The sequence below is a fragment of the Osmerus eperlanus genome, chromosome 7 (genome assembly GCF_963692335.1).
Source record: "Osmerus eperlanus chromosome 7, fOsmEpe2.1, whole genome shotgun sequence".
Taxonomy (NCBI): Eukaryota; Metazoa; Chordata; class Actinopteri; order Osmeriformes; family Osmeridae; genus Osmerus; species Osmerus eperlanus.
This window is the reverse complement of record NC_085024.1, coordinates 16,177,397-16,194,665: the sequence shown is the minus strand read 5'-3', so window position 1 is coordinate 16,194,665 and position 17,269 is coordinate 16,177,397. Positions and strand designations below refer to the sequence as shown.

General features: G+C 49.4%; 1 protein-coding gene across 1 annotated transcript in view; it reads left to right on the top strand.

Moving 5' to 3' along the window:
* The window catches only part of cdkal1 (CDK5 regulatory subunit associated protein 1-like 1), a 164,112-nt gene that overhangs the window by 76,430 nt on the left and 70,413 nt on the right, over positions 1 to 17,269 (top strand). Inside the window, exons 9-10 of the mRNA XM_062465209.1 lie at positions 2,802 to 2,968; positions 11,432 to 11,577. Coding sequence (XP_062321193.1) covers positions 2,802 to 2,968; positions 11,432 to 11,577 — 313 coding nt within the window. The remainder of the gene's footprint in view (positions 1 to 2,801; positions 2,969 to 11,431; positions 11,578 to 17,269) is intronic.

The following is a 17,269-nucleotide window of genomic DNA, read 5'->3' as shown; positions in this document are numbered from 1 at the left end:
TGCATCCTTGTCCTCTAGCTGGATGCTAGATGTCCCCCGAATGATGTTTTCATGGGAGAGAGAGAAGGAAAGTTCTCAGGGTTCTCTTTTCAACTCACTGCCCAGTAGAGTTCCACCTGTCTACCCCCCTCCCCCCCCCCCCCCCCCCTCCATGTGCAACCACAAACCTAGATGACTCTGATCTGGAAAGAACAGGCAGGTCAGGGTGACACCCATGACACGGGCGGTGTGTGACAGGGGTGGGTGTGTGGAAAAGTTCCATGCACTCATCCTGTTATGGTCGCTGGGTTTTTAACAGCTCGGACAGGCCAGTTCAACAGGGTTAATGTGTGTTTTAATTTTTTTTTTTAGAGGTATTTATTTTTCTTCGTTTAATGCACTGTCAACCTCAGCAAGGGCTGGTCCGTGTTTCAGCAACTGATTACCTGCTTATGAAACACTAAAACTGAGGTAGAAGTTGTGTAATAAGTATGGGTAGCACTGTGATCCATCCAAGGTTAGAACAGTCTTCCGGAAGCCTCAGAGAGAACGTGTAGTTATGGAGCAGTGTGGCTGGAGGTACCAAAAAAAACACACATGAATCTTGACATCGGAAAACAGAAGTTTGTTTGTTCGGGGGGGAACTCATTCAACTCATTCATATCTGAGGAGAAATGTGCACAGCGCGCTGAAGGAGAGACGGTGTTCCACATGCGTCTAGTTCTTAGACCAGTCGAGCTCATAAGCTGCGGCTGTGTTATTATTTATGTGTTTAGTGTTATGTAGCTCTGGACTGCCTAAGGGATCCACTGCAGTGAATTATTGAAGTAGGCACCGTGTCGGATCCTATTGATAATTAATCAATGCTGAGTTCGAGCTGCTAGTGAGAATGTATAGATGGTGAGTGCGTGTGTGTGCTTGGGAACATTGATGCTCTGTCGGGTCCCGTCGAGACGGAGAGGTCTGTGTGGAAGACCACAGTGCTTCGTTAGCTCCCCACCTGAGTGCAGTGTTACCTGGCCGCGTTCAAGGATTCAGCTGGATCCTGACCGATTCAGACCCTAACCGGCACCGCACGGCGGAGATCCCTCCGGCCGCTCGTTACGCTGCCGCAGGAAGTGTCTGTTCAGGATGCCCGTCCTCCTGTTCCTACACATGTACGTGGCAGCACCCGGGTGTCGCTCTGCTCTTACACATGTACACATGTACAGTACTTACGGAGCACTGGGTCCTGGAGGGAAGCCCGACGTTTCAGCGTCTCTGGACACAGTTATGGACAGGACGGTCAGCTGTGTCCGGCAGCCGTGGAACGGCACGGAGGCCTCGAAGCAGAGCGGTGTTTTTTTTAGGCTTCGAGTTATGATGACTATGCGACATAGGTTTCCTGCGCTGTCGCTGAGAGACGCGTCTCTGTCAAGACGTGTCGCCGTCTTGTCCGGGCTTCATCAGCATGTTTCGAGACTGTAGCTTTTTTTTTATCTGTCTTGTTTATATTTGTGAGGAAATACTTTCCCACGTGTGCTGTAATTGTCTGTTGTGCTCTCTCTCTCTCTCTCTCTCTCTCACTCTCTCTCTCTCTCACTGTTCCCCTCTTTCTGTCTCTCACCGTTCCCCTCTATCTTTCTCTCTCTCTCTCTCTCTCTCTCTCTCTCTCTCTCTCTCTCTCTCTCTCTCTCTCTCTCTCTCTCTCTCTCTCTCTCTCTCTCTCTCTCTCTCTCTCTCTCTCTCTCTCTCTCTCTCTCTCTCTCTCTCTCTCTCTCTCTCTCTCTCTCTCTCTCTCTCTCACTTTTCCACTCTGCCTCACACGCTCTCCTGCTCTCTCCGTCTGCTGTGTCGGCACATTTTAACAGTAAACAAGAGGGACCTCCGGAGCGAACTGTTTCTGGAATCCTGACAGACGAGACGAAGCACTTGTTCATGTCTGTCACAGTCAGTCCATCATCCCCGTGTCAGAGAGAGACAGAGAGACGGAGAGGGAGAGAGAGAGAGAGAGAGAGAGAGAGAGCACGACAAACCATCAGAGTCTTCATCGCTCTCAGACTCTACGGAGCGGAGACGTTATGGATAGGCAGTGCAATGAAGCGAACCCCATGCCCCCCCCCCACCCCCCACCTCTCTTTAAGGTTGTTGACAAAAGACAGCGAGACGCTTCGCTTAGAAAACGACACCGAAGACGATGGCTTTCTAATGAGCTCCTGATATCCCTCATGGTTCTAGCAGTGCTTCGGCACATTAAGAGAAGGCCTTCCTGCACACAGCCACGCGCCGGCCCCTTTTGTCTCCGGACGCTCCTTCCGAGGCACCCATCAAAGTTAATGGTAATGCTCTTGATTTGTCCTTCCAATTACCGCGACGTCGTCATTACTTACTCTCTCGGCCTCGACCGCATGGATCATACTCAGCGTGGGTAATGATCTCTCGCCACATTAGACGCCCTCAGCCGAGCTCCGCGCCTCCAAACCAGAACTTATCTGTCGCCTGCTCCCCGTCTCAGGATGACCTTCAGCGCCTCCTTCTCCGTGGTCGGACGAATCCTTTCCGGACGGACGGCCGAGCCGCGGTGTTCCTCCGACGCGCACAGACGTGCGTCGTGAGCGTTTTGTCTGTGAGTTTTCGGGTGTGTTGTGAAGAGGACCCTTAGTTTGCTTAGGGATGCTCTTTGTGGCAAGCATGCATGTCGTGGAAGGGGGATGCTGTAGAAGTTGCCGGAGAGAAGTGAGTTCTCACTCACTCACTTGCGCTCTCTCTCTTTCTGTTTCTCTCGCTCTCTGCCTCTCACTCGTGCTATATTCTTCTAACCCATCTTGCTCTTCTCCCATCAGAGGGCGTGTGTGAGATCTGGCTGACCAGTGAGGACACGGGGGCGTATGGGAAGGACATTGGCACAGACCTGCCCACTCTGCTGTGGAGGCTGGTGGAGGAGATCCCTCAGGGAGCCATGCTTCGTCTGGGCATGACCAACCCACCTTACATCCTGGAGCACCTGGAGGTGAGACACACACACACACACACGCATGCATGCACACACATGTACTGTACACTCACACATGCATATATATACACACACATGTACATGCATACACACACATGCCCTACACACACACACAAACTACATTTAGCAGACAGGTGTCTAGACTCCTTATACAGTACACTCTATAGATCCAGTCTATACTCTTCCAGGATCACGTGAAGACAGGAGAGGACATCGTCCTACTGTGGGTTGCAGATGAAATGCTGTGGGAAGCACTTTTAATTTGCCCAGGGTTAATTGAGGTTGTAATTCTGTCCCCATATGTATAGGTTACGTTTATGCTTCGATACATTCAAATTAAAAACTGATGAAGCTCTTTTTTTCTAATGAAAGGGAAATAACAATTAAATGCTAATTAGAAATGTAGAGAAGTGAGAGTGTGTGTGGAGTTGACGGCACTATATCTGCCCACTACACCTTTAATTGTCCACAATCATATATTAAGCAGTTCATTCGAAGGTGCTGTTGCCTGTATTAACTGTAATTTAATTGAAATCTACACTGCCATTGTATAGCGTGCCACTCATGAATACCCAAAGCCTTATAGAATTGTGGTCTTTGTTCGTATTAGAAAAAATTAAGAATTATTATAATGTGCATGTATGTCTATAACTCGCCATTCACCAAAACATTCAGGTGCCTTCATTCATACTGCAGTTCCTGTGCACTTTTTCATCACTCAATGAAAATGTTTTTAGAAGCCCCTGTTTCAGCAGAACAATTCAGAATTTTCCCTTTTTTTAGTCTCCTTTTTAGGATTCCTCCGTCAGGAGGAAACCTATTGTTATTATTTTTTATTCACTTATTCTTTGAAGGACACCAGGTATTGCATCACTTGATATTTGAAAAATCAAACTAAAATGGCTTGGATTGGTGCAGAAATGACAAGAGCACTCTTCAGAAACGGTCACATTTTCTCCTCCTGTGACAGAAGCAGAAATGACAGGGCTCCGGCCGTGATTGGGGCTGTTATCTCTAGATTGCCTCTCATGGGCTTTTCATTTTGACATTTTTGATTACTTTGGGTCTTTAATGGCTCTCTTCAAATCACCGCACACAGAAATCCCTAACAAATCTTACTTCTTTCCCACAGTTGTACTTATTTTTCTTCCTGCTCCCTCACTTTTGTCTCAGAACTTCCAGAGTTTCTGCATTTCTATTTAAAGAGGGCTAAAATTGCACGGTGGTTTGTACCTGCGGAAGCTGTGTCATTCAGTGGCGCACCGAGTGCCCTTTCAAGCAGGTGTTTAGCAGGAGTTAGCTCCGTTATTCAGCCTTAGCACAGGAGCCACATTACCCAGCAGCTGCTAGGCATTCAGGGTTGATTATTAGGGTATAAGAGTGAGGAGGAGGAGGAGGGGCCTTCACTACAGTACCTGACTAGAAAATCAACAGGCGTAACTAAATGGACTCAGCGGCTTATTAAAGTCCTCAGGATCAAATCAATTAAACAATGGGCACGGCTGAGATCTCATCTGAACGCTGGTATCGGTAGCCTCTCGTTCCTAATCAGGCACATGCAGTAGGACCCCAGGCTCACCTGGGCAGCCAAGTTAAAGAAACTGAATTTGAAAGCAGGGTAGCTGAACACGAGGATAGTTCACACTTCCTTAGGCATAGTTTGCCTATCCAATGTATTATTTATTGTTGGTAATAAAACTGTACATACATTGTTAATAAATGAATCTTTTCCTGGCGTTGCCAATGTTAAAGTGCAAAATTGCACTTTAACATTGGGCGCATAAATACTGAATATATTATATATTACATATTATATTTTATATTTAAATATATAATTTTTTTTACAACGCCAGGAAACAATTCATTTATTAACAATGTCTTACCAAATACCATAGTGTGTGTATATATACACAAACACACACACACACACTCACACATACATAATACAACACAATGTCAGTACTTCAGTGCAAGGCCTCCAACACATACTCTTAAAGCAAGTGTTGCAAACTGTGATAACCTTTTTTTTTTTTTTTCTTTTTTTAATATAACCAAAACAGTTGTTATTGAATGTTGATTTTAAACAGGTGCTTTTTAATCTTGTTTTCCCTGTGTGTAAACCATAAAGACATGAAGACATGGGCTTTCAGATGTATTCAAACGACATCACGTCCTGTACATGTCAGTGTTGGCACACTGAGAGCCACAGACACAGCCACAGACACACGCATCGTGACATTGCCATGGTCTCCAGCGCTCCTTCTTCTGGCCTCCTCTTCTTCTCTGACTCCAGAGGTTGGACGGGGCTCCCTCAAGGGTTCTTAAGGGCTGAGCCGGTGGGATCTGCCTCTTTGGATGCGTGTTAACCAGTGGTTATCAACACTTGCACACACAAACCCATTCGCACACACACATCTTGATCTACTGTACTAAGATGGTGGGGAAAGTGGAGCAGAGCAGTGTCATTTTGTATTTGGAGCTCTGGCTGCTAATTTCCTACCAGACCACGAGCAATTTTCATAGTAATGATTCTCCTGGGACCCTTAGTGCATTAGGGGCCTAATGTAGCATGGTAGAGGCGGACCCTACACGGAGACAGAGATCCATATTGATGTGTTTTTGCGTGAATTATGACCGCAAAGCGAGGTTGAAGGGATGGGTTAGTGGTCGTCTTTGTCGAGCCACCATCGGATTATAACCGTGCAACTGAGCAAAATAGAAACCAACGAGACTTAAAAACTGTTGAAGCCACGTTTTGCGGCGGGTTCCCTCTCTGTTCATGACATGATCCTGCTTACCTTAACATTCTTGGTTGGAAACCGTCCGCAGAACTCGTACTGCAGGAGTGAAGGGTGTGGGTATCCGAGGGAGCTGGTCTTGATTGACAGGGATGTCCGCCTGAAGGAAAGTGGCGGTGCCTCTCGGACGGTTCGGTGCTGAGTGCTGCCTCACTTATGGCCGCACCAGGAGGCAGGCCTGACCAGCGTGGCAGCGGCCCTGTCAAGCCAGGCTGAAAACCCCTCTCCACTGCTGCGGACGGGGCTGTTTCTGCGCTGCATAAAGCTATTGAATTGTCTCCAAAGTGCAGCCCCCACCACTCTGTGACGTGTTGAGAAAACAAACCAAGTGCACCCTATGGTTCAGCAGTTATTGCAAACTTACATGGATGACTCCACCCAGACCAGATGCCCGGGCTCTGTCTCCCTGCAGTCTGCGGCCCGTAGTCTCCTCTCCAGGTCACTGGAGTTGTCTTAGTGGTCTTATCACTCTCGTGTGGAAGTGATGTCATCTGACAGACATTTACGTTTCAGTGGGGACAGACACCATGTGTGTGTCTGAAGTCGAATCCACCTAAAGCCTTCCACATCCATTTATATTGATCCTCTCTTCATCCTGTCTGAACAGAATGCCATCGACGTGGAGATGGAGAGTGGCTAATTTTAGCACTTGGCGTCGCCAATGATTCTGGGAAATTGAACTGGACCGATCAATGATTATGAACCTGCATGTGTGTGTGTGTTTTAGTGAGTGTAGCCAGACCCGACACCCCTCCAGGACATGAATTTACTCAGACACAGAATGACATTTTAAATGATTAATTATCTCCAGTAGGTAAAGTCGGTGCCGCTTTGTATTGTAAAACTGGAGATACCAGCCCTGGAGACACCTGCTAATCTAGTGATACCCCAGGCCATGGCACACACGCACACACTCAGACACACGTGACACACACTCACACACCCACACAAACTCACATCCTTTCTGTCTTCACATCAGAGATGTTGGAGCAAAGTTGGTTACTGTGTATTATAGCCTCATTTACGTGGATGGCTGTACAGTGTGGCTGATTAGACACAGTAGTAGATAGACGAAGCAATTATGCTCGCTTGGTTTTTGCCTGTATTGCGCTTCATACAGGAGCTCTCTTAAAATTCAAGCCTTCTCAACTTCATGCTGGTACACTGCTCGGTGTGAGGCGCCAAATCATTATTTAGGTGTGGATTACATCAGCTGTACCCTCAGTGCTACTCAACACATTACACCAGTCCCAGCCTGCCCATGTATGTGAGCCCAAGACAGATTGGCTGATATCGCTCTGCCCTGAGTTTCCCTGTCGCAGTAGCCTGTTTGAAATGCCTTGGCTGGGAGCTGGCCTTTCCATTCAAACCTCACGCGAGTGCCCCCTCTCCTCCCTCCCTCCGGCAGATGGTGTGTTATTCAGGGACGGGCGGCCAGCACACAGACTCTGGCTCCAAAGAAAACAGCAATTATACAAGAAAACACCGATTCACCGGTCCTTTGGGGAAGCAGGCAGGGAAACTCATTAGATAATGTACGGTGTGTTCCACACTCAATGCATGGTGAGGATTGTTTAATTAGCGCGTATTTTCCAATATTATTATGTTTGTTTTTTTATGTTCCTCAACCGATTCTCTTAAAGCCAGAAATCGGCCTTTTCTAAAGAGTACGTGATTGGAATGTCCCGCTTTTTATCTGTATTATTGGAATTCATATCTTCTTCATCTAATTCTCCAATCAGATCGCATCCCAACGCCGCACGAGTCCCAGCTTCTCCGTTGATCAGGGAGAGATGAAAGCCTGAGCGAGGCTGTGAGGCGTTAAGTATTGAGGGTATTATAATGTCATAGTGAATCATTACTCGAGCTGCATCTCTCAACCAGACCCTGGTAACCCGTTTGGTTGAGCGAGACCAATCTCTCTTACATTGTCAGGTCTGCAATTCTATTAGGTCTGGCTTTCATGTCTCAAGTCTCTATATTGTAGCCTGGCTTCTTTGCGCTGTGTGGTCTCCTCCCCCTGTTATCGGTGGACCATGGCTATTAAAGGGAATGATTTACTCAAGAGACTGTTTGGCACGCTTGTGAGCTTTGATGGGATTTCGTTCGTTTGAGAAATGCCACTTTTTGATTAAACCTCTCGGGCATTCAACAGGAAGGTGTCATTTAGTAAATAACCAACTGATAGGATTGAAAGCTTTCACTCGATGGTTTCTATTCAGTGATCTATTTTTACGTTTGCTTCTTGCATGCTTTTTATCATAGATGCATTTCTCCTTCTCATCTGAGGCTTTTGGAATCGTGCCTTTTAGTCCAAAAAAAAGTCCAGCGAAAAAGACGGGAGTTGAGGAAAGGGTGCCAGGAGGACGCTAAATGTGGAAGGTGTTTCAAGGAGGCTTGACGTGTTTCCGCCGTACTGCGCCCACTGATGAGGAGTCATTAGGAGGCATGACACACGCGTGACACACCCTGTCGCCCTCCCGTGATGAATGACCCAGAGCAGGCCCCGCCCCCACCCCTGTCTGCCCTGGCATGGAGGGAACCCTCACACCCCAGCATGCTGAATCCCCTGTGCCCACCACACAATCTTTGTCACTCAAAAGACGCAGTGCCATCTGCGAGGCATGCGTAGGAGCACACACACACACACACACACACACACTGATTATAATCAGCGGAGAGTCTTCATTGTGTGTATGTAATGAGTTCAGGGCACACATTATCATACTGGAGCAAACGAGGCCTTTACTGGTAAATAAGATGCATTGCAGAGGGGCGGGGATCAGGGAGGGTCAGGGAGGGGGTGGTCAGAGAATACAGAGTCGATTAATGAAATGTTTAATTAGCAACTCAGCATCTCAACTACTCTCCTTATTTTGTAAACAGAAGACGTCAAGATGAAAAGTTCTGGATTGTAAGGAAACGATGGGTGAACGATAGATCAGAGTCTAACCTAAGCGCTGGGCAATGGACTTAAGTCGGTGAAAGAATCAGTCTAGAGCTGGCAGAGGTAGGTATCCTCTGTCTAAAGCTCGTCCTTGCAGACCAGCTGTAGTTATCTAACGACTCACCTAACAGTGGGAGACCAGAACGTTATCTCCAGCATGTCTCTCACCTCTCCCACTTAGCATACCCCCCCCCCCCCTTTCCCCCCCATTCATCCAGATCCTTTACAGGTCCCAGTGCTGAGGCAGGATTTATGCGCACCAATCAGCACATATTCTTCGATCTAATTAATTCTTTTAATTTTGATCATCTAATGGCTAACCCCATGCTGGGCTGCACAAGAGAGGTAGACTAGCGGGGATGGGGGGAGAGCTAGGAGAACAAGGGCAGTGAAGGAGGAGGACAAGGAGAGGGAGAACGACTAAGAGAGGGAGCCACACAATGGATTTTAATTGTGGAGATGGACCGCAATCAACAAATTCTTCACCGAAACCATTTCCTCTCTCCTTAATAGTGATTAGTGCTCGGGTAATGATTATATGACTGTGATTGCGGGGTACAGTGCTTGTACAAGCCATCTGCTGCTGCCTGTTCGAAGTATTCCCTTTAACCTTGGGGGATATGAAAGGAATCCACTGCCAGACTTTCCTTTCAAACTAAAGCTAGGAACCCGGCTTCAACCTGAAGTTGTTTGTTATGAAGGAAACATTGTGCTCGTCTCGACTACCCTGCAGCTAAACGTGCGACCAGTACTCTATACAGCCTCTTTGAAGGGAGAATAAATCAAGATTTTTCTGAGAAGTGTGACCTCAGCTTTGCCCCAGAGTGCTTTCATAGCTTAACAAAATCTTCTCTGTTCAAAAAACCCCCCTGACTATTACAGCAACCTTGCATTCAGTCAGAAGCACAATCGTTCATTTACAGGGGATACAAAGAGCAAGAAGAATTAAGAGGTTCTGGTTAAACACGCTAAACAAGCAGAGTTTATCAGAGAGGTAATCAATATCACCTCATGAGGTGCTTTTCGTTCGTGGTGAGATTCCTGAGAGAAACATTAACTCGGAGGTGCCCTGTCACAAAATGCTTTTAAATCAACTGGGTAAAACAACTATCCACACCCTTTTACCATATTCACAAAACACCCTTTACACACACACACACACACATTTTCCAGGCCCATGTGGACAGTTGTGTTTGTGAGCATCAGAGGTCTGCATTGGCCTCTGAGAAGTTCTCCTCGAAGACGGCTCTTCCCCTGGACTCCAGGTGGAAGCAGGACGTGGCCCCTCTCCCTGGCCAGCGATAGTGTTGTTAGCCTCAGATTAGTCTGGGAATAGCAGAGAATAGCTCCAGATGTGCCAGTACCTACACCAGCAGCTGTGCGCTTCACAACATCTGTCCAGGAGAGCTATTGTTCTCTCTCCCCCCCCCCCCACCCCCCTCTGTTGTATCTTTCTTTATTTGTCTGTTTTTGCTGGTGTTTTATTTGATTTTTTTCCTCTTTTTCTTTTTCCATCCCTCTCTTTTTTTCTCTCTCTCACCCACTCTCTCTCTCGCTCTGCCGCTCGCTCTCTCTTAACGTCTCTTTCTTAGTGCCGAGTCGTTTATGAGCCGGGCCGGTGTCACACTGGTCGAGGGGTTCTGTCGTCAGAGTGCTTTTTAATTGGTTGCTCAGCTACATTTGCCCTTTGACCCCCATCTGTCATTGGCCCCATTGTGCGTTGGCTCCTCTATTGTTTAGCGTGGCGCTGCCAGGTGACCCGTGTGTAGAACAGTCTCATATGGGGGGGGTGTTTCACCGCTTCATTTATCTCTTCAGAAGCAAGGCCCCACTGGTGCGCCATACATCCAACGTCGACTGTCCTGGGAGGGGGGGGGGGGGGCATGTCCATTGCCGTGTGTGTGTGTGCTCGTATGCCAGGGGGATGTACGTGGGTGTGTGTCTGCTTTATGGCAGAAAGGGAGGGAGGGAGGAGGAGGAGGGGCCAGGGTCACGTGTAGGCTGTCATCTTAATTCACACACCGGCCGTGTCGGAGAGAGTCCTCTGACCTTCAGACAGGAAGGAGATCAGCCCTGGCTCTCAGAATCCCGTCAGAGGGGAGGGAGGGGGTGGAGTCTAGGTTTGCGCTGGAGCTCCAAGGCCTCTGTGAGAGGGCTGAAGGACCTCGTTGAAGGAGACTCCACTTGCCCCGGATAAGTTTTAAACAACTGAGGATTTCCATAACCTCTGCGGAGTGGGAAAACTGCTGAGTCTTAACTCTTCCTGTCTGTGAGTGTCGTCTCCTGGGAGCGCGTGCTGCAGGTCTTCAGCGGCGCCTGCGTTGACATAACCGCCTCGGACGTTTCTGCCCGTGCTCGCTCTGCGTTCCATTACGGCAAGGCGCGCTGCGCTGCGGGGCGAGACTACAAGTGTGCAAAGCGACTATGACATTACACACTTAGCAATTTATTAAAAGGGACATTTCACAGAGAACACCGAGGGGGGCGGGGAGGGATGGTGGGGTGTCTACTTATTCAATTGACGCCCCGTCAGGGTGTGTGTGCGGGATGTGTGTGCCGGAGTGGAGATTTCACAGGTGGCGGAGAGAGAAAAAGGCTGACGCTACACACAGGTGCTTATCTGTGCTGCGCCGAGTACAGGACAGTGGGAGGAATGATGATTGATGATGGGGAGTGTGTGTAACGCCCCCCTCTCCCTCCCTCCTCCTCCCCCAGGAGATGGCCCGGATCATGAACCACCCCCGGGTGTACGCCTTCCTGCACGTCCCCGTCCAGTCGGCCTCCGACAGCGTGCTCATGGACATGAAGAGGGAGTACTGCGCCGACGACTTCAGACGCGTCGTCGACTTCCTCAAAGACAGGTGAGACGGGCGGTTTCGAAGGTTACGGTCATAGTTTGGAGTGGTCCGAGCAGGCCTTTTTGTGCTCCTGCCCTACCTCCTCCCCCTCCCTCCTCCCCTCCCTCCCTCCTCTTCCTCCCCTCCCTCCTCTCCCTCCCCTCCCTCCCCCTCCCCCTCCCCTCCTTCCCTCCCTCCCCCTCCCCCCTCCTTCCCTCCCTCCTCCTCCCCTCCCTCCTCCCCTCTTCCCCTCCCTCCTCCTCTCCCTCCCTCCCTCCCTCCCTCCTCATCCTCCCCTCCTCCTCCCCTCCCTCCCCTCCCTCCTCCCCTCCCCCCCTCCCTCCCTCCCTCCCTCCTCCTCCTCCTCCCCTCCCCCCCCCATCCCTCCCTTCCTCCCTCCCTCCTCCTCCCCGCCAGAGCTGCGAGCCCCTCTGCTCCTAGCCCTCTTTTAAACAGCTATGCAGGCAATAGGAAGTGTGTTTCTGTGTTTTCCATGGCATGTGTTTGTTTTCTGCTCCGGGTGCGGCGGGGCTTTCCCTCCACCTCATCTCCTGACGTCTCTGTCCCCGTCTGACGACAGTACTGGGGAGGCGTGGTCCACAGCGGCCACGCTCAATAGCCCTCCACAGGCTTCCTGTTTGGAAACCAGGGCTTGACACCTGGAACGGTCTCTCACACACACACACACACAGAGGAGATGGTCAGGCATAGCGGAGATCCATGCTCCCATGAGCCTCGTGGGAACAGACCCAGGCAGCGTCTCTCTCTGTGGGCTGGACAACTAGGCGAGCCGCCTGGTCCTCTGGAGACCTGTGCTGGAGGAGGACCCAGACATTCCACTGAGCTACCCAGTACTGACCCCATGCCTCTAGGCTCAGCTCAACTGTACTTACCCCCATAGACATCCATAAACAGCCCCGGGGCTACAGCTGTCGGGGTATAGATGCACCTTTCCCCATCGCTCTCCCTCCCTCCTCCTCTGTCTATCTTTCCCTCCCTCCCTCCCTCCGTCCCTCCCTCCGTCCCCCTCCCCTCTCCCCTCCCTCCCCCTCTCCTATCCCCATCTCCCTCCCTTCTGTTTATCTCTCCCTTGCTCTCTCCCTCCCCCATCTCTCCCTCCCTCCCCCTCTCCTAATGTGTTATTGTGAGGATATGGAGATTAAGCAGGCCATGTCTGGGGAGGAAGCTGACAATGGCAAACTTTGACCCGAGGGTCTGAGTTCAGACTGGGCCCTGCTAACAATTATTGTTGACATGGCACGCAGGGCACGCGCACACGCACACCGTTTATGTTCGAGTAGTTCTCGATCAGGCTGTGTGGGCGCGTGGCAGCAGCCTTCAGAAACGCAGGGCTGGGCGAGCGGCCAGACTAGGGCTCAACTAGCATGAACTGGAGTTATTATGTTCTCTCTGAGACACACGCGCACACACGCATTGTTTCACACAAAGTTACACTCCCCGCGTCTCCACCCAGAGCTGAATGTTGGCCAGCGCTCTCGAAACAACAGCCTGATCGGCGATAACCTGAGAAAGCGAGTGGGAGAGAGAAAGGGAGAGAGTAGGGTGAACTGGGGATCTGGAATGAGGTGTTGGGGGTGGGGGGGGGGGGGGGCTGTGCAGAGGGAGAGACATCAACATGTTTGTGTGTGTGTGGTAAGGTGACCTATAAACACATCCACTTTTCACTTTTTGTTCTTGCTGATGGGTCTTTCTAAAAGCCCTCTCTCCTCACTTGGTATCCTTCATATCTCTACCTCTCTCTCTCTACCTCTCTATCTATCTACCTCTATCTACCTCTCTCTCTTTATTTATCTATCTACCTCTCTCTCTCTCTCTCTCTCTCTCTCTCTCTGTCTCTCTCCTGGGTAAGTGTTGTTTTTAGATCACAGTGATTTCACATTCCTCTGGTGTGTAAAGACAGTGGGGCCATTAACTTGAGTTCCCAGAGAGCATTCTGGGACGGTATGTGTTCTCTACAGAGAGGATTCTGGGTTGGTGTGTCTCCAGTCTGAGACACTGGAGTGCTGATCCTTATCTGTGTGTCAGAATCTCTGTTGTTTTAAGAGGCACTCTCTCTCTCTCTCTCTCTCTCTCTCTCTCTCTCTCTCTCTCTCTCTCTCTCTCTCTCTCTCTCTCTCTCACTCACATACACAGTCTTTATCTCTGGGCTGGAACATGAGCCCTTATGTTTTCTTAGCAGACATGATGCATGGTACTTGTTGCTTTAAACTCTTGATGAAAGTCAAACAGACAGGGGAGACTGTCCAACTGAAACGCAAATGGTTTCTCCCTTGGCGACAGGCAGCTGTGGATGTAAATTATTATGGGACGAGGAACATGACACACCACCAACCACGGTGTTGTGTCAGACTGTGTTTTCATAAACAGGCTACTCTCCCTGTGTGTGTCTATGTATGTGTGTGTGTGTGTGTGTGTGTATATATATATAATGAATCAATTACTGGCTTGTGTTACAGACCTGGCCTCCAGAACATAACATGCCAGGACCGCTGTCTCTTGTGTGAAACCCAGACGACCTCAGATCTATAAACACGCACGCACACACACACACACACACACACACACACACACACGCATGCACACACAAGTACACAAGCTGTCTGTCTATATGTTGCCATACCTTTTGTTCTTTCTTTTTTAGAAACAATTTATATAGTATATAGTTTATCTCTCTATCTGTCTATCTCTTTCTGTATCTCTCTATCTCTTTCTGTATCTATCTCTTTCTGTATCTCTCTGTATCTCTCTCTCTATGTCTCTCTCTCTCTCTCTCTCTCTCTCTCTCTCTCTCTCTCTCTGTCTCTCTCTCTCTCTCTCTCTCTCTCTCTGTACTGGATATGCACAAGGTGAGGAGCTGGGTTTCCTTTCCAACACCGCCTCATATATCACATCTCCCTCACCCATTTAGCTAGGGGGAGACATTTTCCTGGGAGGGGGAGGGAGCGAGGGGTGATCTGTGTCAGTGACTCGGCCAGACACGATGAGTCTCAGATGGGGGAGGGGGAGTGGAGCCTCTGCCTGGTCCACTGCCCCAGAACAGGTCAGGACAGGCCCCAGAACAACAGTGGACCTGCAGGCCTTTAAACCCTGCTCCAAGATCCTGAGCTGAACCTCTGTCAGCAGGTTGTTTTCCAAGTGCTCAGTTACACACATGCCAAGGTCATAGTGGACATTGAGGGGGAGGGTGAAAGGAGAGAGAAAGAACAAGTAGAGAAAGACAGAGACGAGAAGTATTTGCGTAATAACTCAGCCAGTGACTCATTGCTGTTCTGGACTGTGATTGGATGGTTCAAGAGAGTGCTGTTTCTGTGTGTTTAATCTCCTTCCTTACTAGGGTTAACATCCAAAACAGGAGCAACGGCTGCAACGGTGTGTGTGTGTGAGTGTGTGTGTGTGTGTACATATTGACAAAGGGTCAGAGAGTAGAGCCGGTCTCTCAGCAGCTGCCTCTCTGGGCTCCTCATGCTTTATGGAAATGTGCCATGTTAGGGCTGGGGATGAGGCTGGGGATGAGGCTAGGACTGGGACTGAGGCTGGGGGTGGAACTGGGGCTGGAACTGGGGCCGGGGCCTGCAGACTCTCCTCTGAATGTGAGTTTCTCTGTGTGTGCGTGCGCATGTGTTCACGTGACTCGTAAAACGCTTGACTTTCCTGCTTCTCCCGGCTTGTTTTGGATCCAGCTGTGCGTGCGTGTGTGTGTCTGTGAGTCACTCTTTCTCCTGTCACCGTGGTTGTTTGTTTAAGTCTTCACATGCAAACCTAGCAGGGCCCACCAGTACACAGAGGCCGCTTCCTCCATGTCTGATCATCTCGTCTGGTCTGGATCCAGTGGAGACGCACAACAATACGAGCTCTGATCCCGGTGTTTGTCAGAATCTGCTTTGACCTGAGACAATTACTCATCAGTTGTGTTTCACACAACAATATATAAACAGACACACGCACACTCACACGCTTGGTTGCTCTGACAACAGGTAGAAACAAGGGAACACACAGCACACCTGAGGCATGTTATATCACTGATTTAATCACCTGTTTGTGTGTGTTCAAAAGTGTGTGTGTGGAGGAGCTGCATGCAACTGAAAAAGAGAAGAGTGGCTTTCCCAGTGTCCCTCCCTCTCTGTCCCCCTCAGCAGCTGCTACCCAGGACATACCTCGAACCCTCAGGACACACACACACACCACAGGACGTAAACGTGCCTCTCTGTACAAACAACACCGGCCCCAAAACGACCGGGGGTCACCAAAGGTCAAATGCCTCTGGTCTTATCAGGTGACACGGTGTAACTCAGCTCTCCCTCTCTGACACATACTCACACACACACTCACACATACACACACACTCACACACACTCACACATACACACACACTCACACATACACACACACTCACACATACACACACACTCACACATACACACACACTCACACATACACACACACTCACACATATACACACACACAGACACACACCTCGGCAGATGTATTCTCCAAAGAACAGAACTTTCGAAAAGTATATCACCATCCCTTAGCCCTCCCAAGCGACCTAGGAAAAGATCCCTTTCAGTCCAGCTCCAGCTGACACAGTCACCCGCTAATTGCAGTGTTTGTCTGGGGCTGGTTTCTGATCCCAGGTGGTCTCTGCTGACTGCAGATAGCTGGGCATTCTGGACAAAACACTGTCACTTCATACAATGGGCTCTGCACTTCTAACCCACTCTCCGAGGCAGGGAGAATCCCATGAACAAATAGTCAGGTGAGTCAGGTGGCTGAGCGGTTAGGGAATTGGGCTAGTAATCAGAAGGTTGCCAGTTCGATTCCCGGCTGTGCAAAATGACGTTGGGCAAGGCACTTCACCCTACTTGCCTCGGGGGAATGTCCCTGTACTTACTGTAAGTCGCTCTGGATAAGAGCATCTGCTAAATGACTAAATGTAAATAACGCTTATAGAAACGGTGAGTAGCCTGTGGTGTCGGGGCCTCACCCACACAGCGCAGTTTCTCACCACTGGGACGCTCTCTCCCAGTGTCTCAGAGTGTGTTGAATCACCATACATTAGCCGCGTGGTCATCTGCTGGAACTGCAAGCCGACACATCCTCTGGTGGTTTGATTCTAGACCATGCGTTTGAGCCTTGTAACGATCGTGCACCGTGTAACTCATGTCCCCAGATGCTAACGTCCTCGTCTGTTTCCATTAGCGTCGCTAACGGTGCTAACGGTGCTTCACGTTGCTAAAGAACGTGCTAAAGATCTTGGATCTTTTTGCCGTGAACTCAATGGACGTTCTCATGTGTGGGTCTAATGAGACCCGATTGATATTTCCTGTGGTAAAGCCAAAACACGGTGCTTTCAAGCATCATCATCATATGCTATTTGATGGTGGTTTGTCAAGGCGTTAGACAGTTGTCAGAGTGACAGGGTTATGCGGATCATTATTACAATCATGTATTTTACAGACTCCCTGTAAAACCCAGAAGATCCTTAGCTATTACAATCACCCAGCTATTGTCAGAATGTAAGTCGTACAAAGTGGCCCGCGGCGAATGCTCTCGGAGATGACGAGGCAATCGATGTACAGTGACCTATCACAGCTGGAGTGGGCCGCAATCATCTGGCAGTTAGGAGAGAGTCCCTCATATGGAGCTGTTTTCACCTCAACCTCTAGACATCCACATCAGGAGGAGTAGCATCTCA